This window comes from Cetorhinus maximus, chromosome 6 (genome assembly GCF_964194155.1).
Source record: "Cetorhinus maximus chromosome 6, sCetMax3.hap1.1, whole genome shotgun sequence".
NCBI lineage: Eukaryota > Metazoa > Chordata > Chondrichthyes > Lamniformes > Cetorhinidae > Cetorhinus > Cetorhinus maximus.
In genome coordinates this window covers 127,355,015-127,382,095 of record NC_135884.1, presented here as the reverse complement: position 1 = coordinate 127,382,095, position 27,081 = coordinate 127,355,015, and the positions used below count along the sequence as shown (strand labels likewise).

The 27,081-nt window shown below is 40.6% G+C and overlaps 2 protein-coding genes across 2 annotated transcripts in view; one reads left to right on the top strand and one right to left on the bottom strand.

Annotated features, from left to right (window-relative positions):
• The first annotated feature begins 1,318 nt into the window (after positions 1–1,318).
• uraha (urate (5-hydroxyiso-) hydrolase a) lies at positions 1,319–13,221 on the top strand. The gene is made up of 4 exons (XM_078544467.1): positions 1,319–1,538; positions 8,924–9,063; positions 11,596–11,731; positions 12,408–13,221. The coding sequence occupies exons 1-4, from the start codon at positions 1,488–1,490 to the stop codon at positions 12,495–12,497; spliced, it is 417 nt and encodes a 138-aa protein (XP_078400593.1). The 5' UTR covers positions 1,319–1,487; the 3' UTR covers positions 12,498–13,221.
• A 2,002-nt stretch (positions 13,222–15,223) lies between these two features.
• Positions 15,224–27,081, bottom strand: part of drc4 (dynein regulatory complex subunit 4) — a 34,111-nt gene continuing 22,253 nt past the window's right edge. Inside the window, exons 9-11 of the mRNA XM_078544466.1 lie at positions 24,088–24,297; positions 21,579–21,644; positions 15,224–16,643 (exon numbers count right to left, since the gene is read on the bottom strand). Coding sequence (XP_078400592.1) covers positions 16,494–16,643; positions 21,579–21,644; positions 24,088–24,297 — 426 coding nt within the window. The 3' untranslated portion in view covers positions 15,224–16,493. The remainder of the gene's footprint in view (positions 16,644–21,578; positions 21,645–24,087; positions 24,298–27,081) is intronic.

The window sequence follows — 27,081 nt, the reverse complement described above, 5'->3', positions numbered from 1 at the left end:
GTGTTTTAATTAATTAATCAATTATATCATTGACTTATTTGTTTTCCTTTTTTATATATTCGCTTAACTTTACCACCAGTTCATATACTATTTTAAACCTTAGGACTGGAATAGACCTTAATCACTTACCAGATACTCACTAAACAGCGAGCTCCTTTCCCTGCAGTAGAGTTAGAAAAAGCAAAGGAGCAGCTCTTTCTCCTCCTCACCTAACTCCCCCACTCACCAAATTCCCAAGTATGCATTCAGTTCCAAAGCTGCAATAAAGACCCCTGAATATATAATAAACTGAACTGGAGCTAGAGCAACCAGATTCAACCAGTTAGCTAATTAACTACTCAGCTCTCTCAGCAGAGTGTGTTTACCCTGTCTAAGGCTGGAAGAAAGAAAGGAACTTAGTCTACTTACACAGTACTTTCCAGTTACTGCTAATTACAGACTTGACAAGATTTTTCAATAACAAGATTGGCACTTTAAACTCCCCCACTCACCAAACTCCCAAGTATGCACTCTGTTCCAAAGCTGCACTTGTTCGTAGCATAGCCTTGACGTCCCTGAATCTGAATCTGATCAAAGTTCCAGTACTCATAAGCAGGCATGGCCAGGTGGACCCAGTAACTTTAAACTAGCTGTTAACTTGCAGCTAGGGCTAAAATACACACATTACCAGTGCCAGGGCAAGTTACTTTCTGTAGGGGAGTAGATTGGAGGGAGAAAGCACAAAGAATGGAAACAGGTGGCCAAGGATTGAGTTGGGCAGCAAAGGAGCTTCATACAAGGAGCTAGCAGCCCAGGAGCCACCTTGAATCCAAATTTTAAATATCTGATCTTTCACTTACCCACCAGATTACTACTTTAATTCAGTATCTTGGCCACATCTGTAGAAGTTATTTTCTATTTCTGTTACAGAATTATCAGAATATAATTACTAGTTTGACTTAGTGCGGGTTGGCCTTTTGTTTAATCCACATTTCCTCTCATTGAATAAAACTGCCCACAAAAAGTCCTACAAATTCAACATTTTCTTAACCAGAGGGCTTACTACTCATAAACATTTCACTATTTTCCCCCAGCACAAAGCTGCATCTGCAGTGTTCTCCCTGCTGGCATGAGGATCACCAAGCAACCAGGCCCTCCCCCTTCCCCTGCCCTCACCAACACCCTCCCCTGCCCCAAAGCCTCGACGTATTGGTAGTGATCTTTCCAATTTGTTAAAAATAAATATTAACTAGCTTTATTTTCTCACTGACAATGCCAGATACAGAATGTTGCCAATGTGAAGGATTGGGCAAGGACATGGGTATTGACAAAAGCTGTCATTGTGAAAAAGGCAAACACTTTGGATTTGAACAGGGAGAGTCTCAAGGTCATTACAAAACTAAAATCCAGAAACGCTGAAATTATTCTTTCTAAGTGCACAGATTTTCAGCTGTTGACTACCAGCCACCCCACAGCAGAGCACATATCTCAGAGGGACGTCTGATTAAATGAATGTCCAGCGACTTCTGCATATTCAGGATCATCTCGACATTAAAAAGGTGGGATGCTGAGATCTAAAAAGATACAAGAGATTGTTGTAGGGGTAGAAATTCTGCAATTGAATCTTTGGAAAGGTTTAATGACTTGCAGTGGCATGGATTTCTTAAAACACATTACTTGTACACTTGCAGTAAACTCCTACATGGTTAGTTACCTGGTTAAATGTAAAAATGTTATCATATCTTAAAAGTTTGAAAAGTAACTTATTGTATTAATCTTCGTTCCTGGACTAACAATTCTTTTAACTCTTTTCTAGTGATTAGTATAATCATTATTTTTAGGATTATCACAATAAGGAAAGACAATGAATATCTTTCAACGGTCTCTACCTCACCCAGAAAACATGTTACAGACACAAATCTGCTACCTCTTTTTTGCTTGAAGCAGCAGATTGTAACCACCCCTCACCACTGGCTTGGAAACATGACAGAAGCTGGAGAGCAAAGTGAAAATCCTCAACCCACACCATTAACATTTATCAAAGGCAGACATTACACACAATCTCCTATATTCACCATTTTTAATACACTCAAGGAAAATATTTTTATTTGCATTTCAGTATTTAAAAATCTTAAATTAACGAAAAGGATTTCATAGCTAAATTAGCTCAAGTAGATAGAAAATATATATTTATTTCCTTAGCTGCTACACATCAGGTCCCAAGACAATTTTCCTAAGCAAAGTGTTCGCTAATAAATTTACCTCACACGTGCACCTTAAAGTGTGGCCTAAGTTTAGTCAATTAAAGTCTGGTCCCTGTCACACAGGCGACAACAACCACAGCAGAAACCAATGAAAATAAAATGTCCGTCAGCATCTGAAAAGGGAAAAGACAGGTTCATGTTTTGGGTGTAAATTCTCTTGTCAGTATCCGAAGAATCAGGTAAATGGTTTGGGTTAGATTCCGCCACAATTCCTAAAGACAGGTTAATGTTTCAAATAAAGACCCTCTGTCTTGATAAAGGAAAAGCATTAGTAGGCTTGCCATCGGCTGTATTGGCCCTATACTTTTGCTTTTCCTTATTAAACCTCGACTCTCCACCCACCTCCTCCTTTGAACCCCTCCTTTAAAACTGACCCCTTTCACAAAACATTTAGTCACATGTTCCAATATCTCCTTCTTTGGTTCTATCAATTTTTGTCTCATTATGCTTCTGGGAAGTACCATGAGATGTTTTCCTACATTTAATGTGCTATTTAAATGCAAGTTCTTGTTGCCCCTTCATGGCCTTGCACCTTCCTCTCTCTGTAGTCTCCTCCACCCCACATGCCTCTGAGATATCGGCTCTCTACTAATTCTGGTCTCTTGAGCATCCCCAATTTTAATCACTCTCCCATTGGTGGCCATGTCTTCAGTTACCTAGGCCCCAAGCTCTGGAATACGTTCCCTAAACCTATCAGCCTCACTACCTCACTTTTCTCCTTCAAGACATTCCCGAAAATCTACCTCTTTGACCAAAATTTTGGTCAACTGACCTAATATCTCCTTATGGGACTCGCTGTCAGGTTTTGTTTTATAATGCTCCTGTGAAGGGCATTGGTATATTTTATTACATTAAAGATGCTCTACAAATATAAGTTGTCGTGTATAAAGCTGCAGGAGGATGCAAAAATTTGTGTGAAATAGGGATCTGAAAGTGAAGACAAGGATCTGAAGGGACACAGTTTGTAGAAAATGATAAGTGTGCAACCTTGTGTAGGTGAAAGCATAGCCTGAAGTGTTTGGAAAAAATATTGCATATGAACATACCAAATAGGAGCAGAAGTAGGCCATTCGGCCCATTGAGCCTGCTCTGCCATTCAATAAGATCATGGCTGCTCTGCATTACTAATTCCATATTCCCATCTACCCCTGATAACCTTTGATTCCCATGCCTAACAAGAGTCTATCTATCTCTGTCTTAAAGATATTCAATGACTCCACCTCCACCACCTTCTGAGGCAGAGAATTCCAAAGTCGCACAACCCTCTGAGAGAAAATAATTCTCCTCACCTCTGTCTTAAAAGGGTGCCCCTAATTTTAAAGCAGTGCCCCCTAGTTCTGGACTTACACATAAGAGGAAACATCATTTCCGAATCCACCTTGTCAAGACTGTTCAGGATCTTGTATACTTCAATCAAGTCATCCCTCACTGTTCTAAACGCCAGTGGAAAGAAGCCCAGCCTGTCCAACCTATCCGCATAAGATAACCCGCTCATCCCAGGTATCAGTCTAGTAAACCTCCTCTGAACTGCCTCTAATGCATTAACATCTTTCATTAAATAAGGAGACAAAAACTGCACACAGTATTCGAGATATCATCTCACCAATGTCCTGTACAACTGAAGCATAACATCCTTACTTTTATGTTCAATTCATCTTATAATGAAGGATAGCATTCCATTAGTCGCCTTAATTACTTGCTGTTCCTGCATACTAACTTTTTGTGACTCATGTGTAGAGCATAGAAGCAGGGTGGAGGGCATTTAGGAACTTAAAGTTAAGGAGCTCCATCACTAGGGGGAGGTGGTGGTGTAGTGGTATTGTCACTGGACTAGTATTCCAGAGGCCCAGGATAATATTCTGGGGACCCGGGGAATTCCACTATAGCAGATGGTGAAATTTGAATTCAATAAAAATCTGGAATTAAAAGTCTGATTTTGACCATGAAACCATTGCTGATTGTTGTTAAAATCCCATCTGGTTCACTAAAGTCCTTTAGGGAAGGAAATCTTACCTGGTCTGGCCTACACGTGACTCCAAACCCACAGCAATGTGGTTGACTCTTAAATACACTTAAAGATACAAAACAAACAAACAATTTCCAATGGACTCTGTTTGCTCCACCCTTACAGGTCGTGTGTTCCAGAATTTAACAACTCTCTGTGTGAATTTTTAAAATATCATTTCCTCTCTAGTTTTTTTGCTGATTTAAATCTATAACTTCTGATAACTGACCCACTTACCAGAAGAGGCAGTTTCTTCCTAACTTTTCTATCAAAACCCCTTTTGGTCACCTCTCCTAATATATTTAGATATAAAAATGTCCTGCTTCGAAATATCTCCCTTATTTTTTCTTAAATGCCCCCTGAACAAGGGCAATCAGAGATAGGCAATAAATGCTGGCCTAGCAGTGATGCCCATATCCCATGGCTGAATTTAAAAAAACTAAAATCACCTACTTTCACCTCCATACCATCGCCCGTTCCTGTCCTTGGCCTCAGTTCACCTGCTGCTGAAACCCTCATCTATACCTTTGTTGCCTCTAGATTTGACTATCCCTAGCTGGCCTCCTATCTATCCACCTTCATAAACCAGATCACATCCAAAACTCTGCTAACCATATCCTAACTTCCAAGACAAACCTTCAGACTTCAAACATTTGGTCACCTCTCCTAATATCTGCTCATGTGATTTGGTGTCAAATTTTGCTTGATATTGCTCCTGGATGTGCCTTTGGACATTTTACATTGGAGGTACTATATAAATGCAAGTTGTTGTGATAAGGTCATGGAAAAGATAGTGCACAGCAGTGGTGGAGACAGTGATTGAACAGAAGCAGTGTTTCAGAAGTTAGAAGACACTCTGGTTTCCAGAATGAATGAGAGGGAAGAAATACAGATGGGCAAGTGCCTTGCTGAGATTCTGAACTTCCTCGTTTTGAATTTACTTAGATTTTATTGGAATCATAGCATCTTACAGCACAGAATCAGGCCATTCAACCAATCATGCCAATGCCAGCTCTTTGAAAGAGCTGTCTAATTTGGTTCCACACCCACCCTTTTCTCCACAAACCTGCAAATTTGAGCTCTTCAGTACATTTCAAATTGCCTTTTGAAAGTTCTATGTCAACATGTTGATAATCAGACTGTTAATTAGTCCAACACATCTCCATAATTCCCCAAAGGAACAAAAATGTTTGTGAAGATACAAAACAAACAAACAATGTCCAATGGACTCTGTTTGCTCCACCCTTGCAGTTCGAATGTTCCAGAATTTAACAACCCTCTGTGTGAATTTTTTAAATATCATTTCCTCTCTAGTTCTTTTGCTGATTTAAATCTAACATTTCTGGTTACTGACTCACTTGCCAGAAGAGGCAGTTTCTTCCTAATTGTTCCATCAAAACCCCTCACAATTTTGAATGCCTCTGTTAAACCTCCCGTTAACCTTCTCTGCTATAACTGAAGTTTGTCATCCTTCTTTAAGGCCTTAATATCCTTCCTAAAGGATGGTGCCTAGAAGTGTTCACAGTAGACTAACTGAGACCTAAGTAGAAATTTAACATAACATCCTTGTTTTTGTATTACATTCTCCTATTGATAAAGCTAAGTATCCCAAATGTTTTCTTAACCTTTATCAGCTTGCCCTATCATCTTCAAAGATTTTTGACTATGCACTTACATATCTCTGCTCTATTACCCCCTCAAAATAGATTATACTGCCTCCACATGTTTTTTTAACCCCAAACTTCACACTTATCCACCTTAAATAATGTCTGCCCGTTTCATCAGTTTGTCTATGTCCTTCCAAAATCTGTCACTATCCTGCTACTTGTTTGCTAAATTTCCAAGTTTTATATCATCTGCAAACTTTGAAATTGTACTCCTTCATATCCAAGTCCAGGTCATTTATATGAAAGAAAAATAATGGTCCTAATACTGACCTCTGGTATGACCTATGATATATTTGTCTCCAGTCAGAAAAATCTCTGTTCAACAGCACATTCTGCTTCCCATCCACTAGCCATTTACATACCAAGTTACCACGCTCCCTTTAATTTTACGTTCTTCTATTTTCTGACTAAGTCTGTTGGAGAAAATTTTGGCTCATTCAGGTCATCATGTCAGGCGGACAGTTGTCATATGAAGTGACAGCTTTTGGATTGATGGAGGAGGTGAAGCTGAGTGTTATGTATTGTGAGAGCCAACACCATGTTTACATAAACTTTTATATTCTACACCTCTTTCCATTATTCCATTAGCAATTATAATGGGCTTATCCACTTGAGGTGTTGACTTGTTTACCTGGCACCACAAGTCCCTCTGCTCTTTCATATCACCAAGCTATTCTTTAAAGTATAACTTCTACTTTTCTGAAAATCAAATTATGCTATTTTGCACTGGCACTGAATTTGATCTGCCACTTTTATTCCATTCCACCACCTTATCAGTTGCCGCCAGCTGCCGACTTATCACAGGTTGTTTGAAACCAACAAACAGCAACAGCCTATATATCCTGGCGGGTATCGCTCCCCCTGATATAAGAAGAACGGTAGCCAGCAAGAAAGAGCGACTCCGTCAAACATCAGATGAAAGGCACCCTCTACATGGTCATACACCTACACCCAGCCGCCTAAAGTCAAGGAAGAGCTTCATGAACAGTGTTGTTCCATTACAATCAACCCCATCTGAAGCCCGCATTGCCTTGTGGAAAGACCGGTTCGCCAGTCTCGAACAACCCCCAACGATGGAAATTCTACCGGATGAAAGCCTTCCCCCAGGAGCTAATTGCAACTGGGCAACCTGGAAGTGCCTTAACAGACTTAGGACTGGTGTAGGTCGTTCAAAGGTGTCACTAAGCAAATGGGGATATACAACCTGCCCGACAACTTGTGAATGTGGAACTGAGCCACAGACTATGCAACATCTCCTGCAATGTCTATCGCTAGAGGAACCCTGCACTGTTGCAGATCTTGCCGAATTCAACAACAAGGCGCAAAAATGTGTCCTGTTCTGGCTGGGCCATGTATAGACTGTCCGTGGACATGATAAGAAGACGACCTTATCAGTAACCCATTACAGCTTCTTTAGATCCTCAGAATTATCTACCATGCTTCCTATGTTGGTATCTTCAAATTTGAATTCCATTACCTCCAGCCTTATATCCAAATCATTTATGGACAGTAGCTATCCCAGAACAGAACATTTAAGGACATTTCTCCCTACTTGTAACCACTCTGAGAAACTGCCCTTAACTCTTACTTTGTTTCCTCCCTTCTAACCAGTTTTAATTCCTTTTTTCACTCTCCACCCTAATCTGTAGCCTTGAATCTTCTCCAGTGTGGTATTGTCAAAGGCTATCTTTGATAAAGTCTATGCACACCATAACCAGTGCAATTCCCTTGTCCACCACATTTGTCACCTCTTCATACAATGTTTTGCAAGTATCATCTTTCTATGATTGCTTGGTACTGCTCTACAAGGGGAATGAGGAAGCAAGTTGTACGTTATTGATGAGTGCACTGATGGTAAAATTGGAGAGAAGCTATAGGCCTGATGGGCAAGGGCTCAGTTGGGAAGAAGGCAGGAGGGAGGTCACAGCGGTTACACATTTGGTCTCAAAAATAACAGAACTCTTGATACATTTGCACAATAAATGATACAGAACTTTCATGTTACATGAGCAGAATATGTCTCGTTCATTCCAGGAGCAAACCAGTCTCCTTCTATACGTGAAGGAACTTAACAAGCTACAGGACGGTAACTGACTGCAGCAGTCCACTGATTGATGACCTAGCCTGTGATGAGGTGCTAGTATGGAGGTTTTGGACAGCAGGCTGCAACCCCCAACCAGAAGGGCAATTAGGGCTAGTAGGCACATGGAAACACAATAAACTCAAAGTTCCCTTCCGAGTCACACACCACCCTAATTTGGGCGGAAATCGCCATTCCCTCAGGGTGGCTGGGTCAAAATCCTGGAACTCCCGACCTAACAGAATTGCTGCAGTATTTCGCTCAATCGGCTGTAACTGTTCAAGAGGAAGGTTTGCACCACCTTCTGGACAATTAGGGATGAATATTAAATATCAGCCCTGCCAGCTACGCTCATAATCCCAAGAAGTAATTTTCAAATCCACGTTCACCTTCTTTCAAAATACGTATTGCAGAAAACATTGTTGGGTGGGGAAGAAGAAAAAAACTCAAATTCCAAAACTTCCTGTTCCTCCGTGTGTGTTCAAATCAGCGAGACGTGCCCCTGAGGCTTCTAAGAGAGAGGCTGCACAGTGGCAGCTGAGCTTGGGGAGTGGACTATCTATTACACGTCTGAGCACTTCCGAGATTCGTGCAGAAGAGTACAACAACTTAGCTGGCAGGTAGGTGCACTTATTTACAACCGGGGAGAAACTTCTAAATGTTAAACTAGGAGCGTACATTTAGACTTATCAACAAAACACGGTTAGATTTCTAAAATCAAATGTCAAAAGACGGCACAGCTGGTAATTTGGTAATGCTCCGTTTACTTCTCCGTCTGACCTACACAAAGGGTGAAGTGTCATAAAGATTCAAGAGCCGACTGTTTCTAAATGTTATAGATGACGTTGTTAACATTTTTCTCGATGTAAATATAGTTTGATTAATAAAGTGTCTGAAGTTAACTAATTGAACAACTCCTGTGTAATAGAGTAACTCTCCAGACCGCAGAATGGCGCAGAGCCCTCTAACCACCCACATACTCAACACAGCACAAGGCATCCCTGCTGCTCATGTCGCTGTCAGTGTTTTCAGACTGGAAGACAAGGCATGGAGAGAGATTACAAGAGGGTAAGTCAGATCTAAACATTAGCGGCTAAAAGGAAGATTCGGTTAAAGGAGCACATGAGAGTAAAATCAGTTATTTGTGTTTTTTGTTAGGCTATTTGATCCCGCTTTTCCCCTAGTGTGGTGGAGTGATGGACAGACACAACAGTAGATCTAGAATTATCTGTCATTATTCCACTTGCTAAAAGGGAAATTGCACCTTTACTGTTTGTGCTTGTACTCTAAAGAGACATGGCTCTATGTGCTGGCTTCCCATTTCAGTAAATTCTAGTAGTTTCATGAAAAAAAAATCATACATACTGCTATCAGGATAAAGGAGAAAGATTTAAAACGGTGCTGTTTTGGTTTGATTCAGATACATCACTTTTACGCAACTAAATCTTATCTGATAGCAAAATCATACTGCCATTAAGAGGTTAATTGGAGTGAACTCAACAATTGACTTCAGGGATGTTAGCCTTCCAGAATGGTGCCTGAACACTGTTTTTTCAATTGTATTTATTGGAATGCAAAGGCTGCTGCCTCCCAGGTCTCCTCTAACAGGCAGCAACTCCATAGTAAACATGTTGGACTTGCTTAAGGCTGAAACTTCTTGGTGGCCTTACCATGTCTAGCAGGTTTACTCTGGGAATGTTGCTGGTTGTACAGGATCCACAATCAGAAATGCAATAGAAAAGTGACCATAGGATAGAGGAGTTTGAAGAGCTCATTCAGCAAGTGGCAATAAGATATTCTACCTTTTCTTAAAAAAAAATCACCAGACTAATTCAGAGAACTGATAATTTACCTGCCAATTAGCCCTTTAAACTTTACACATTCTGAATTTAATTCTGACTGCCAGTTCATCAATCCTGAATTGTACTTGGCAGTTTCTGGACACTGGCATGGACAGTGTTCTTGAACATTTTAAGATTCAGCATTTGGCTCTAGGCAGCCGTTGACACATCAGCCAAACCATCCTCCTCCAATGCTTCTCCATTGTCCAGCTCAGTGCAATTGCCCATCTCTCACTTTCACTCACTTATCTGATAGGAGCCAAAGCATCTGAAGTAAAAACTTCCACTCCCACTCCTGATCAATGCCCTCAATTCCCCAAGGAACTATCATTGGCTCTCTTATCTTCCTCATCCACGTGCTGCTCCTTGGCAAAACAATTTTACATATGGCATCAACTTTCACATGTACACCCAGCTCTATCTCTGGACAATCTCTTGTCAATCTTCATTGTCTGCTAGATGGCTTGTGCAACATCCAGTTTTGGTTCAGCTGCAATTTCCTCCAATTAAACGTTGGGAAGACTAAAACTACCATCTTCAACACCCATCATACCATTTCCACCAAATCTATGTAACTCCCCAGCCACAATCTCAGTTTGAATAAATGTTTGCAACCTCAGCATCCTACAGTATTGGACCACAGATTTAGCTTCCAACCCATAGCCTGTCTGTCATGAAGACTGACTACTTCTACTTCTAACATTGCTTCCCCCTGACCCTAATAGCCCACCAGCTGCTGAAATCCTGATCTATGCCTTTGCCACTTCCAGATTCAACTAGTCCTAAGTTCAAGGCCAGCCTCTGTCCTCCACAAGATCTGGATGGCAGCATGGGAGAGATGTAACCAGGGGAAAGTGGGTGTGCGTCAGTGTCTCAAAGCCTTGATGACGTAGTTTAGATTAGTTGGGGTTTTTTTTGGATGCTCTTGCTGGTATTGAGTTATTTGTTAGATATGTCAAATAAAATTACATGTCAAAAAAAATCTTCAACTCATCCAAAATTCTACTGCCAATGACCTATCTTGCACTAAAGCCTCTTTGCCCCGTCCTCACTGAACTATTTTGTTTTTAGGTCCCCAATTCCTTACATTTAAAATTCTCATTATGCTTAAATCCCTTCATTTCCTTGTCCCTCTAGCTTGCCAACCCCCTCCACTGAATTCTCCAGTTCTCTGACTCTGGGTCCTTGTGAATCCCAAACCTCCATTCACCCTTTATTGGGGGCCCTACTCTCTGCAATTGCTGCCTTAATGTTACAGAGTCACAGAGTATACAACACAGAAGATCATCCTTTTAAAACCTTTCTTGTTACCCATTGTGATTTAGCTTTTAGTCACTTGACCTAATATCTCCTCCTTTGGCTTGACATTCATTTTTATTTGCACCTTTTTGATGCTGTTCTATGTTGAAAGTGGAAGTTATTGGCAGTTTTAACAAAAATATTTTTTGACATATCAGGAAACTATAATCAAAGAACCAGTTTCTTGTCACTGCAATTTTTACCATAGTTCAAATACTATTGACAAAAATGAGCAACAGTAAACAGTAGCTTAATTGCACTGTTTTCTCCACATTTTGTTCTTTAAAAAAACACCACTGTGTAAATTATAAAATGCCATTGAGTGATGTTTGTTTAAGGTGGGGGGGGGGAAAGTAATTGAGGCAAAATAATATTTCAAGGAGTCATCGCACAGAAAAAAATGCCTTCCAAAAAACATAAGCAAATGTTGTGACTTCACTATGCAATTCTGTGTCTGCAGGGTTACAAACTCAGATGGCAGGTGCCCAGGTCTGCTTACTTCAGAAACCTTTGTTCCTGGGATATACAAGATGAAGTTTGCAACAGATGAGTATTGGCAATCATTAAAGATGGCCAGTTTCTACCCATACATAGAGGTAACTGCACAAAATGTTGTGTCCAAGACTTTGGGTGGGATTTTCCACATCTGCCCGCCGCCCAAGATCTTCCAGTCCCGCCACAAGTCAATGGACTTCTGGCTGGGGCGCTGCCTCACCCGTGGCGGGTCCCACCCGCGACCTGGCTGGAAAATCCCAGCCTTTAACTCTCTGCATCAACAGAAACCATGCAATACAGGAAAAAAGTGAAATTTATTTCTAATACACAACATTTACATTAGAAGGCAATGAATTATGTCTCTTCAAATACCTCTTCGAATAAAGTTAATGAAATAAGCATTAATGTGATAAGATTCTATTGTGTGACTGATAGAACCATCATGAGTACATTGTAATGAGGTGCACTGCATCCATCTAGTTGCAGCAAATGCTTTTCTAACTTTGGAATGGTCTTTGGAGCTTGATTTTTTTTCTTAAACAATTTATTTATTTTACAGGATAGGTGTATATTTAAACAATTTTATAGGGATAATTTGACTTTTTGTGTGATAATATAAAACGGATGGTAGTGAATCATCAGCCCATTTTACATCTCTCCTTACACTTATTTCCATTTTGCATTATCGTACAAAGTCAAAATTACCTCCAGTGTTCCAAAAGCAAGGAATCTCTGACTGGAGTCTATAGCTGATCCTGTCTTATTTTGTTCTCGCAGGTTGTTTTCAACATCTTGGATGCAAGTCAGAAGTACCACATTGCTCTTCTCCTGAGTCCCTTCTCGTACAGTACCTATCGAGGATCCTAAGTGCCCTAACCAGCACTAATGTGGACTACAGATTCAGTTTTAGATCCTTTATAATGAAATGTCACCATGCCAATGCTTAGGTTTGAGTAATTTTTTTTAAAAATGGGATGGGGTGTATGATGTTTTATTTTGTTACTCTCTAGAATATAACAACTTGAGATAGAAATTATTGATGGATTCAAAAATGGAATATTGGCCTCCCCCCCCCCCCCCTCCCCCAAGGGGGCTGAAAAAAAAATGAAGTTATGCTTCACTTGTATGGAACATTAGTTAAACCTCATCTGCAATACTGCGTTCAGTTTTGGGTACTGCACCTCAGGAAGGATATATTGGCCTTGGAGCGGGTGTTGCACAGATTCACCAACATAATATTGGGGCTTAAATTTTGAAGACAGGTTGAATAAACTTGGTTTGTATTCCCTTTTGAATAGAAGAATGAAGGGTAATATGATCAAGGTGTTTCAAATGTTAAACGGATTTGATTGGATAGATGTGGAGAAGCTATATCCTCTAGTGGCAAATGAAAAACAAGACGGCATCATAAAATTAGAACTACGCCAATTAGGAAGCTGTTTTTTTTACACACAGGTTGGTAGATCTCCCTGCCCCCAAAAGGCTGTGCATGCCAGAATGATTGGAGTTTTCAGGAGTTAGATGGATTTTTGTTAGATAAGGGTAAGCCATGATTTAATTGAATGGCTAGACAGATTGGAGGTGCTGAATGGTCTATTTCTGTTCCTAACGTTCCTAGATTGAATGTAGTAGCAGTAGTAAACTGCAGAGACACTGACGATGAGGGCAATTTCTACCTAATCCTCCTGTCAGGTAACTGATGATATTGGGTGCAATGCTGATTTGATGACAATGGAGAATAATATTTGATGGGATATACAATTGCCACTCCACCTGATCCCATGGGTTTCTGAACCAGTGAGTTAAAGTGAGCCCCAGTGTCTTTTGATTTCTGTTGTGAAGTTATCTGAACTTTTACGTGGATTCTAGCTATTTATTCTGCACCACCTATTATTGAATTCATAGCATTTTTCCACTTAAGCTAATTCTTTACATGCATCATTTACTGAAAAAGAAACGTGTGTGATGCTGCTTTCTTCATTCTGAAGAATCTGTTCCTTCTCCACTTTGTGACACGAGAATTCAATGAACGATGTCACACTGCCCTTCTCTTTGATGTTAACCTCCGTCTGCTTAGTAATTTGTCAAAATGTAGTAATGTAAAAAGATGTTAATGTTTTCCAAAACATTAAAGGATTGAGTAATGAAAAAGTTTTGAAAATAAAGCATCTCCTTTCTTGTATTGTGTGGTAATTGTTATTCTATGTTTGTAAGTGAACATAGTATTGAAATCGACAGAAATTTGGTCTTTTGAGCAGGGGAAAAGAAAATAAGCCAGGGTTCCTGTGGGCATCACTGGCTAGGCCAGTATTTATTACCCATCCCTAATTGCCTTTGAAAATATGTTGAGCTGCCTTCTTAAACTGTTGCAGTCCATGTGGTGTCGGTACACCCACGGTGCTGTTAGGGAGGAAGTTCCAAGAATTTAACCCAATGACAGTGAAGGAGTGGTGATATATTTCCAAGTCAGGATGCTGGGTGGCTTGGAGGGGAATTTCCAGGTGCTGGTGTTCCCATGCGTCTGTTGCCCTTGTCCTTCTAAAGGGTAGCAGTCGTGGGTTTGGAAGGTGCTGTCTAAGGAGCCTTGGGTGAGTTCCTTGATTATTACCCCAGTAGTTTCTCCAAATGATGGATTGTGAAGATTAGGTTGAGCTACGAGTTGTGTAGCTGGAAGCCTAGCAACAGTCACTAATTAGATTTGCATATAAATATTGATCACTTATGGTGAGGTGGTGGAGGGCATGACTTATTGTGCAAGATGGGATGGCGGAAATAGAAGAAAGGCTTTACAAAAAATCTTTAACTTCTGAAATAATTGAACAAAATTTGATTTTGTTTTTTGATAATTAATGCAGCCCTCAAAGGATTTATAAAAAGTTTTTATTTAAATAGAAATCTGCAGATATTCCTATTTCATAATTTTTGTATCTGGAACATGTTAATTTTTATTTTAAATAGAGGCAGGCTATAAACTCCACCAGTGAAGCAGCTAATGCCTAGTGTATATCTTATGCAGATGCTTCTTTTCCTCAACACTGATCAAGAGAGATTCTGCAAACACCATATTTTTAATCAAATGATTAGATCCTTTGCAGTGACATTGCTTATGGTGATTTAAAAAAAAATCAGGTTTCCCTCAGGCAGGGCCTAAGGTTGAGTAGAACTGGGTCGATGAGCAGGGTCTAAAATGGATGAGTGGCAGAAAAGCTTCCCCAAGTGTGGTAGGAATTTAAAAACAACCTGTGTGGGGCTGAAAATTTAAAGCAGTGAATCTGAAGACTAAATTTGATGCAAGAGACAGAAATTGTGGTTGTGTTGCTTGGCAGTGAAGTTTTTCTGGGGTCAGGAAATTGTAAAGAAAAATGGCAACTAAGAACGAGTGTTAAACTTGGAGGTTAGGGGGCAGTGAACAGGAGAGGTAAACATTCGAGGGGAAAATAGCAAAAGCAAAATTGCCAAGATGAAAATGAGCAACTTGCCACAGCACCCCTAATGATACAAGGTCTAGATATCCAGCATGAGTGTTAAAAGTAATTGAAATGGCCATTACCAAGTATCTCAAAATTACATAAATCATGACAATGGAGAATAGACAGAAGAAATGGAAGAATTTTAATATTAAATTGACTATAGTACTGCTTATGATTTGAGGAGCATAATTCTTTTTGTGCACATGATTATACTGGAGTTATGAAGACACAATTTAGAAGCTTGCTGCACAAAGTCACCTGATAACCAGAATCAGCAACTTATCTCGACAGCTGACATAGCAACATTAACAATATGTTGACAAAAGCTTGTGCAAAAATGATACACTCGAAGTAAGGCTTGTGGGTAGGTGAGAGGATCTTGCTCTTAGCTTTGTAACATGTTTGAAATTTCAAAAGAATTGTTTGAAATTTCGAATTCTTGGGAGACTTCTGAAAACGTCATTTCTAAGCAGACTGGAAGCAGTTGTGGGCAGTTAGCATACAATATCCCCAAAAGAACACCTTTGCGAACTTCTGACAAAACTTACTGGTTGTTATGTAAATGGTGGCATCATTTATGTTTAAGTGACACAGCAGTCTGTGCCAGTTTTCAGTGTTGCATTATTGAAATTCCTTTATGCATTATTGAAGAATGAAAATTTTATTCCCACAGGTTGAAGCACAGACCATTGCATCTTTAATTGTAAATTAGTTAAATATTTCAAACAAAGGAAGATAGAAGTGTATGGAGAAAGGCTGGAGAGGTAGGATTGCTTTAACAAGGAGCCAGTACTGACAGCCCAAATCACATTCTGTTGTGCTGTAAACTTGTATTGTTCTACCCTGGTGTTAGATGTCCTTTGCAAGCTTAACTAAGTTTGCTTTTCAAGAAACCTGTAACTGAAGGTGGGTTTAATCCCCACACTTTTTTTTTTAGAATCTTACAACATGATTAGTGCACAAAAGAATATTTGGACCTTTTAAAATGTTAGTTACATTGAGTGAAGCAGAGGGAGATGACACAGCCAGAAATTATTGCATATCTACAAACAATGTAGTGACGGCTGGTGTTAACAGCAAAAAGTTGTGTTTTGCATTTTTGAAATTAGAAGAACATTTATTCTGATATGCAGGAATCTAATCAGACCCTACTATGATGAGGCAAGTGTTTTTTTATCTAAGTGTATATTTTAATTTTTTTTTAACAACATTGCAAAATCTCAAGCCATTAAGTATTTACAGACTTCATTCATTTTTACTATTAAAAAGACATCTCCTGAACAGGTTTTCAGAGAACTTTGTATCACATCATTATTAGGAACATTAGCAACCTTATTTATTGGTAACCAAGTGTTCTACATATCATTAGGAAGGTGTAATTTATAGCCCAGACCTACGTCGATGCAGCAACCAGCCCAGCTGGGCCCTGACCGATCCTCTGTCCACAAAAGGCAGTCTCCAGTGGTTTGAATCCAAGCTCATCTACTGGAATTCCAAATGCAGTGAGTTTTGCCTCATATGTTCGCAGCAAATCGTTGTGAGCCTGATTAAAAAGCAGTGTCAAATTTTATTCCATCATCCCACGGAAAACATATGCTTATAGCTTTACATTTAAAGTAACTTTTCCATTGCAACCATTTATCTACAAAGAGGCATAGTCTTTATGAAAAGGTAACAAATGGACTCATTCATTTAGTGCTCTCAGATTTCTAATTAATGCCTCAAAGCACGCTATATGCAATGAGCTACTTTGAAGAGCAGCAACTGTTATTTTGATAACAGTAGATTACCACAAAGAGGAGTGAGATGAATGACCATTAATTTGTTTTGGGTAATACTTGTTGGGGGGAATGTTGGCCACAACGCCCACTCTTCCTCAAATTCTACCATGGATTTTTAACATTTACCAGCATCAGCAGAATGTGTCACAGATTTTATCATCCAAAAACTGGCACTTCCACCAGTTTAGCACACATTAGCCTAGCATGTAGACTCAGGCCTTGAATCAAGAAATGGACGCCAAGGTGAGATTATTTCCAGCTGAGCCATTTGTGAATGTGACCTGCCAAAACAATTATGTAATTCTTGTACCTCTTGAGGATTTCCAAATTTTAAAAAAAGTACCACCCCTTTAATTTAGGCTTTAGCTATCAACACATTATTAAACAAACAGTCACTGAGGTACTGCCACTATTACCAACTGGCTTTCGTAGCTGGGAGTTAATTAATCCCTGTGGTCCTCTTTTATAGCATATGCAAAGCAAATAGTTTCCGACTAGTTGGAGTACTATTAATATTTTTCAACAAGTGTCTAAAAATCTGTGTATAGCTATTTGACGGTGTATCCAAAGGTGGTGACACCAGGCCATAGACCTGGATATTTCCTATGGCGGGTGGGCTGGGCATGGAGCTGATCACTGCCCGCAATTGGCTATGCGCTGCCATTTTACACGGATGGGCCAATTAAGGCCCGCCCAGCATAACATGCGGCCGGTCTGGGCTACCTGCGTGGGAGGAGGGAGAGACGGGGCCTGCGCTCTTTTGCGTGAAAGAGCGCAGCAATCTCCCTGAGGCACGAAGCTGCCTCGGAGATTGAATGGTTATGAGAATTAATAAAGAATAGATTTAAAAATTTATTCAAATGTCCCCTCATGTGACTGTGTCACGTGAGTTGGGACATGTTTGTAAAGGTGGGAATATTTATATAAAAGCTTCAGGAAACTTCATCCCACCAGTGGATGAGGAGGTTTCCTGAAAAACATGAAGGCCGCTTGGGCGTTTCGCCTGCCCGCCAACCTTAAGGTTGGACGAGCAGCATTCTGAACTACTTTAATTGCTTCCTTAATGGCCTTAATAGGCCGTTGACATTTCAGCAGACGCGCAGCCGCCAAATGAAATATCGAGATGACGTGCAATGACGTCAGGACACATGCCCGACGTCATCACAGGTCATTTTACACGTCGGTATGTCAGGCCCGCCCCTCCACGCCAACTGGAAGGTTCAGCCCATAAAGTAAGAGTTATACAGCCCATCATGTGCATGCTGGCCATCTAATCCATTTTTCCAGCACTTGGCCCATAGCACTGTGGCATTTCAAGTGCTCATCTAAATACTTCTTGAATGTTGTGAGGGTTTCTGCCTCTACCACCCCCTCAGGCAGTGAGTTCCAGATTCCAACCACCCTCTGGGTGAAAGAATTTCTCCTCAAATCCCCTCTAAACCTCCTGCCCCTTACCTTAAATCTATGCCCCCTGGTTATTGACACCTTCGCTAACGGGAAAAGTTTCTTCCTATCTATGCCCCTCATAATTTTGTTTACCTCTATCAGGTACCCCCTCAGCCTTCTCTGCTCTAAGGAAAACGACCCTAGCCTAACCAGTCTCTCTTCATAGCAGAAACGTTCCAGCCCAGGCAACATCCTGTGAATCTCATCTGCACCCTTTCCAGTGCAGTCACATCCTTCTTATAGTGTGGCGACCAGAACTGCACACAGTACTCCAGCTGTGGCCTAACTAGCGTTTTATACAGCTTCATCATAATCACCCTGCTCTTATATTCTATGCCTTGACTAATAAAAGCAAGTATCCCATATGCCTTCTTAACCACCTTATCTGCCTGTGTGGCTGCCTCCAGGGATCTATGGACATGTATACCAAGGTCCATTTGGTCCTCTGTACTTCCTAGGGTCCTACCATTCATTGTGTATTCCCTTGCCGTGTTAGTCCTCCCAAAATGTATCACCTCACTTCTCAGGATTAAATTCCACTTGCCACTGCTCTGCCCATCTTACCAACCTGTCCATATCATCCTGGAATCTAAGGCTTTCCTCCACACTATTTATGACACCACCAATTTTCATGTCATCTGCGAACTTACTGATTATACCTCCTATGTCCACATTTAAATCATTAATGTACACTACAAATAGCAAGGGACCAGAAGACATAGCAGAAATTAGGCCATTCGGCCCATCGAATCTGCTCTGCCATTCAATCATGGCTGATAAGTTTCTCAACCCCATTCTCCCGCCTTCTCCTCATAACCTTTGATCCCCTTACCAATCAAGAACCTATCTATCTCGGTCTTAAATACACTCAGTGACCTGGCCTCCACAGCCTTCTGTGGCAATGAATTCCATAGATTCACCACTCTCTGGCTAAAGAAGTTTCTCCTCATCTCTGTTCTAAAAGGTCTTCCCTTTACTCCGAGGCTGTCCTAGTCTCTCCTACCAACGGAAACATCTTCCCCACGTCCACTCTATCCAGGCCTTTCAGTATTCTGTAAGTTTCAATCAGATCCCTCCCTCATCCTTCTAAACTCCATCGAGTATAGACCCAGAGTCCTCAAACGTTCCTCATATGTTAAGCCTTTCATTCCTGGGATCATTCTCGTGAACCTTCTCTGGACCCTCTCCAGGGCCAGAACATCTTTCCTGAGATACAGGGCCCAAAATTGCTCACAATATTCTAAATGTGGTCTGACCAGAGCCATATAAGGCCTCAGCAGCACATCCCTGCTTTTATATTCTAGTCTTCTCAAAATAAATGCCAACATTGCATTTGCCTTCCTAACTACCGACTCAACCTGCAAGTTAACCTTAAGAGAATCCTGGACTAGGACTCCCAAGTCCCTTTGCACTCCAGATTTCTGAATTCTCTCCCCATTTAGAAAATAGTCTATGCCTCTATTCTTCCTACCAAAGTGCATGACCTCACACTTCCCCACATTGTATTCCATCTGCCACTTCTTTGCCCATTCTCCTAACCTGTCCAAATCCTTCTGCAGTCTCCCCGCCTCCTCAATACTACCTGTTCCTCCACCTATCTTTGTATCATCTGCAAACTTAGCCAGAATGCCCTCAGTTACTTCATCTAGATCATTAAAGTGAAAAGTTGTGGTCCCAACACTAACCCCTGCGGAACTCCACTAGTCACCAGCCGCCATCCTGAGAAGGACCCCTTATCCCCACTCTCTGCCTCCTGCCAGACAGCCAACCTTCTATCCATGCTAGTACCTTGCCTCTAACACCATGGGTCTTATCTTACTGAGCAGCCTCCTGTGCGGCACCTTGTCAAAGGCCTTCTGGAAGTCCAAGTAGATAACATCCATTGGCTCTCCTTTGTCTAACCTGCTCGTTACCTCCTCAAAGAATTCTAACAGGCATGACCTCCCCTTGATGAAACCATGCTGACTTTGCCCTATTTTACCATGCACTTCCAAGTATTCTGAAATGTCATCCCAGCACCGATCCCTATGGTACACCACTCGTCACAGGCTTTCAATCGCAAAGACAATCTTCGACCATCACCCTCTGCCTCCTGCAACTAAGCCAATTTTGGATCCAATTTGCCAAATTTCCCTGGGTCCCATGGGCTCTTACCTTCTTGACCATCCTCCCAATGCTGGACCTTATCAAAAGCAATACTGAAATCCATGTAGACTACATCAACTGCACTACCCTCAACTACACAGCTAGTCACCTCCTCGAAAAATTCAATCAAATTTGTTAGACATGATCTCCCCCTGACAAAGCCATGCTGACTATCCCTGATTAATCCCTGCCTCTCCAAATGGAAATTAATTCTGTCACTCAGAATTTTTTCCAATTGTTTCCCTGCCACTCACTGGCCTGCAATAACCTGGTTTATCCCTACTACCCTGTAGTAGTTTTCTGTCATTGTTGTTTGCTGTCATCAGACTTTGACAGGTTGTTTTATCAGCACATTCAAAATGAATGTTTTGAAAAAAGCCATCCTGTATTATCAGTTTTATTCTTTCAAAATTACAGACTTCTAATAATTATTCTTTGGACAAAGTATAATTTGTATTGTGTGAAAAATAAATATTAAAGTTAGTTAGGGGAGGAAACCTGTCAAAGTCTGATGACATCAAACAACTTTTCTCTCTCTTTAGGTGCTAAACATTGTCCAGCTTCAATATGTACAAAGTACATTAATTACTGCAAACTTGGTGATGTACAATTTATTCAAAAGAGCCAGTGCAGACTCAATGGGCTGAATGGCCGTCTTCTGTGCTGCACTATTCTGTGATCCTATTAAAAACCTGGTATTATGTTTGGGGTTTTCTTTCCTTTGTCTTTTTAACCCAGTATCACACCTTTGGATACACTGTCAAATAGCTGATCACAGCGTTTTAGACACTTATTGAAAAACAGAAGTGCTTCTTTTTAATAGTAATCTAACTAGTAGGAAACTATTTAATAAAGGTGTTTAAAATCATGAAGGGTTTAGATAGGAGTTAATAAAGAGAAAAAGGTTTCCAATGGCTGAATGGTTGATAACCAAGTACACAGATTTAAGGTGACTGACAGAAAATCCAAAGGCTACATGAGGAGAACCTATTTTTATGTAATGTGGCGGGCGAGTGAAACTTACTAATTCTAAAAGAAAGGAGGAAGATATTGGTCTCTTGAGACATAATGCACTAGCAGAACCCTGTTTCACATTTCACTCATACCTTACAAACCCGAGCCAGTTCATACTGTAAGTCCTTTATAACATTGTTCTTGGAGTCCAGGACATCCTATAAAAGAATCAAACATGTAAGACAAAATATATTCTACATAATGTAATCACAGTTTGTATTTGTAGTTCAAAACTTCAGAAGCAAGTTTATTTTTATTCATGCTTGGAATGTGAGTATTGCTAGTAAGGCCAACATTTATCGCCCATCCCTAATTGCTCAAGGTGGTGGCGGTAAGCTACATTCTTGAACCGCTTGTTGCAGTTTATGCTGTGTAGCTACACCCACAGTGTTTTTTTCTGTAGCTGTTTGATACAACTATGTAGCTTGTGGCACCATTTCAGAGGGTAGTTAAAAGGTAACCACATTGCTGTCATTAGATTTCGTCACTGGAGTCATGTGTAGGCTAGACCAGGTAAAGATGGCCAATTTCCTCCCCCTGAAGGATATCAGTAAACCAGATGGGTTTTTCCAACAATCTCAGTAATGGTGACCATGGAACTGACACTAAAATTTTATTCCAGATTTAAATAAATAAATTTAAATTCCCCCAGTTGCCCTAGTGGGATTTAAACTTGTATCATCAGAGCATTAGTCCAGGTCTCTGGATCACTAGTCCAGTAACATTACTAATATGCTATTGTCTCCCTAAAGCAGTTTCACTTCACCTTGAAAGAAGTCATCCATATATTTCATACAAAGTTATAATTTATTTGTTCATTATAGAACTTGATCATTAAGAAAGAATTGCATTTACAACATTTCCCAGGTCTTCGAGACACCCTGGAAAAACTACACCTTGCACACTCCAGAAAGAGGGGTCGACCTAGGCAATAGCCTAGACATTACAGAACGGTTGCAGATGAGCTACAATGGAGGTGTGAGGATGGCACAAGCCAGGTGATCATGACATACCATGACAGATCTCCTGGTATGAGTAGCTACAAGCAGTAGGACACTCCACCCAGTTGTATTCAGATGTTGTGTGGTCTAAAAAGTAGTCCTTAAAGGGCCCACTAGAGGTTGATCAAAAAACAGCCCAGTGGATTTTGAATTTGGATTTTGAATTTTTATTTTTGTGTGCTCAGGAAAAGTACGTGGGGTCCTCCTGCGTTGACAAGAAAACTTCGGGTCAATAACACCTGTTTGAGTACCCCCCCACCTTCCCGACTGGGATCACTTTCTCCCTCCAAACAAACCTATCACCCAGCTCAATGGCAAGGCAGGCTAACTTCCTACTCTATCACAACCGGAAAGACAAAACGGTACACATTTGGTGCCCAAGTTTGGTTTAGGCCTCACGCTGGCAAAAATGGGTGGGCACTGCAGCTGCTCTGCCTTTGTGCTTGCTTCATGGGGTAATCAAATTGCTCAGCCTTGGACTCACATTCCTAGCCTATCAATGCAAATGAAAGATGCTGACTTTTATTTGACCATGTTACCAAGGCTCCAGAAGTAGTTATGTCCAAATGCAGCAAAACCTGGACAATATCCAGGCTTGGGCTAGAAGTGAAAAGTAACATTCGTGCTACACAAGTACCAGGCAATGACCATCTCCAACAAGAGAGAATCTAACCATCACCCCATGATATTCAATGGCATTACCATCACTGAAACCCCAACTATCAATATCCTGGGGGTTACCATTGACTAGAAAAGTGAACTGGAATGGCCATACAAATACTGTGGCTACAAGAGCAGGTCCAGAGGCTAGTAATCTTGTGGCAAGTAACTCACCTCCTGACTCCCCAATGCCTGTCCACCATCTACAAGGCACAAGTGAGGGGTGTGATGGAATACTCTCCACTTGCCTGGATGAGTACAGCTCCAACAACACTCAAGAAGCTGGACACCATCCAGGACAAAGCAGTCTACTTGATTGGCACCCCTTCCACAAACATACACTCCCTCCACCACCGACACACAGTAGCAGCAGTGTGTACCCCATCTACAAGATGCACTTCAGAAACTAACCAAGCCTCCTTAGGCAGCATCTTCCAAACCCACGACCACTACCATCTAGAAGGACAAGGGCAGCAGATACTCACCATCTTGACTTGGAAGTATATCACTGTTCCTTCACTTTCACTGGGTCAAGATCATGGATCTCCCTACACCACATGGACTGCAGCAGTTCAAGAAGGCAGCTCACCGCCACCTTAAGGGCAATTAGGGATAGCCAGCGACGCTCACATCCCGTAAATTAATTTAAAAAGCCAGCCAGTACAATGTATGAGGATTTTTAAAAAACAGTTGAGCTTTGACATTTTAAGAGGTTTTTTATGCAAGGGTAATAAATGTACACCGAAATAGTATGATTGTGATATATTCCCATTTCACAAATTAATTTTTGTTTATCCTTTTAACTTATATGTGGGTGTGTATAGCCTTATAGTTCTGTATTTTATAGCTCCTTTAAGGATGCACTGAGTTTTCCAATTGTATCCCAACCTTCAAGCTACGAAAGAGTCAACACACTATGACAAGGAAAGAGAACACAAACCTCCAGTTTGCGAGTGATCATACTAAGTGCAGTTGGGTCGAGGTTAGAAGCAGCGAGGACCTCATTCAGTTGTGCTTCTTTTTTCTCCAGACAGTCAGACAGTACACAAAGTTTCTGCTCAAGGATAATGTTCTTCATGCCAGTCTTCTGCTGAACCTCCTGAATGGCTTTGTCAAATTTGTTATACAGATCATCCCGCTCTCCTTGAACCTCAGTTTTAAAAAAAAAATAAGACATTAGGAATGTTTAAAGTTAGGCAGAAAAAAAACATCCATGTCAGTTCTATTAAAAGCAATTCACATGTTGCTAAGTTGAATGGATATTGGAAGGCATTTTGAAATTATAAAGGAAAATTACTTTTTTACTATTCTGAATACAGATTGAGTTATTTCTTGTAAAAATATCAGATTAAGTGTTACATGCATTACACCCAGTCAACTAACTATATATTTTATAAAAATCATAGGAACGGACATGTGTTAACCACCCTAGTTCTATAGTTGGCTGTATGACTTGTTCATATTTTTTGGGAGAGCTAATAAGTTGGTTTTCATTTATCATATACAACTGATGAATCAATTTTTCTATTCCTCTTTTGTCTCTAGCAATTATTCGTCGACATATTTCATCTGTCCTAATTCCATGCTCTTTATTAAAATTATCATTTGCATTTGTTTTGCTGTCTCTCTCTTTAATTTATCTTGGATTTCCTGGTACCATCATTGTGAAAACATTTCTCATTGATTTTTTAAAAATTAATTCAGTGTTATGGCATGGTTGATGATAAATGCCAAGCTGCCCAATTTCAAGAGGGAAACTTGAAACAGCTGCCAAAACATTTTTTGCAATTTGTATAGTATGAGAGGTTCTGAAATCAGGAAATGATGTCCCCAACTACGTGTGATGATTTTACAGTACAGTAAATGTTTAGTAAAATAAAATAGAGGAAAAAAAACACAATTACACTTAAACACAAGAATGACTTCACATACTAAACATTACTTTAAAACAGTTCTACAAGATCTTAACTTAACTACCCTCAGAGCTAATCGTCCCCTTTTCTGTTCAGCAACTATCCTTGTAGATTTCAAAGTCTATAGAATTCCAGTAATTTTTAACCACACAGTGCTTTTTCCTTGGGGTGTCCTCTAAGGCTGACTGCAACTGAGTCTTCAGGTCTGGCCTTGTTCACACTGTCTTCTGGGAGTTCTGACCAGCTACCCTGTTGTCTTCTAGGAGATCTAAGCAGCTACCCCCACCTAGGCTTCAGTATTTCCTTAAATGCGTTCCTTCCCTTTGATCTCTCTACTGTCTCAACCAGTCTCTTCAGAAATGCTTTCTTCCCAGAATTGATTAAACTTGTTTCTTTACCCTAGCTCTTAGGCTTATTAAAAACAAACTTACCCTATCTTTACCTTACCTACTCCTTTTTACAACCTGCATATATTCCCCTTTGAACTAAAACAACTCAATTCAAAACCACTCCTATTATTGCTTTATGTAAAACTCTGAAGTTCCTCTTGGTTCATTAACATATCAAAACCACTTCTTATTGTTGGTTCTGGACTCTTGCAGTCACTCTGCCTCTTACTCCAATTACCTTATTTACAACAGCCCGTTTTCCAGTACATAAGAAATATGACAGTTATTAATGGAAGGAAAATATTACAATTTCTTGTTCTTCTTTACAACAGGATGTGGATGGCGTTGGCAAGGCCAGAATTCATTGCTCATTCTTCATTGCTCTTAACAAGGTGGTGCTGAGCTACATTCTTGAACCACTGCAGTCTGTGTGGTGAAGGTTTTTCCACAGTGCTTTTAGGAAGGGAATTCCAGAATTTTGCCCAACGATGAAGGAATAGTGAGTTATTTTCAAGTCAGGCTGGTGTGTGACTTGGGCCGGAAACTTGAAGGTGGTAGTGCTCTAATGAGCCTGCTGCCCTTGCCATTCTAGAGATGGCAGGTTTGAAAGATGCTGCTGAATAAGCCTTGGCAACTTGGCTGTAGTGCATCTTGTAGATGTACACACTGCAGCTTCAATATGCAATGATGGAGGAAGTAAATGTTTAAGGTGATGGATAGGGTGCCAATATAACTTTGTCGGGCTGCTTTGTCCTGGATGGTGTTGTAATACAGGTAAGTGGAGATTATTCCATCATACTCCTGACTTTTTTCTTTGTTCTTTCATGTGATGTGGACGTCGCCAGCAAGGCCAGCATTTGCTGCCCACCCCCAATTGCCCTTGAACTGAGTGACTTACTAGGCCATTTCAGAGGAATTTAAGAATCAATCACATTGCTGTGGGTCTGGGGTCACGTGTAGGGAAGACCAAGGAAGATTTCCCTCCCTAAAAGGACATTAGTGAACCAGATGGGTTTTTTACAACAATCAGTGATAGTGTCATGTACTGAGACTAGCTTTCAATTCCAGATTTTTTTTATTAATTGAATTTAAATTCCACCAGCTGCCATTGAACCCATGCCCCTAGAGCATTAGTTTGAGCCTCTGGATTACTAGTCCAGTGACATTACCAATAAACTACCATCTACCCATGACTGCCTTGTAGATGGTGGAAAGGCTTTGGAGATAGTTGCTTGATACACAATACCCAGCTACTATCCTGTTCTTGTAGCCACAGTATATACATGTGGCTGATACAGTTAAATTTATGGTCAATGGTTAAACCCCAGGATGTCGGTGGTGTGGGATCTAATGATGGTAATGTCACTAAATGTCATGGGGGCTTGGACTCTCTCGTGTTGAAAATGGCTATTGTCTGGCAAGAATGTTACTTGTCACTTAGCAGCCTAAGCATGAATGTTGTCCAAGTCTTGCTGCATGCAGGCATGGAGTGCTTTATCTGAATAGTTGCGAATGGAACTGAACACTGTGTAATCATCAGCAAACATCCCGACTTCTGACCTCGTGATGACAGGAAGGTCACATGATGAAGCATCTGCAGACGGTTAGGGCTAGGACACAGCCCTGAGGAAT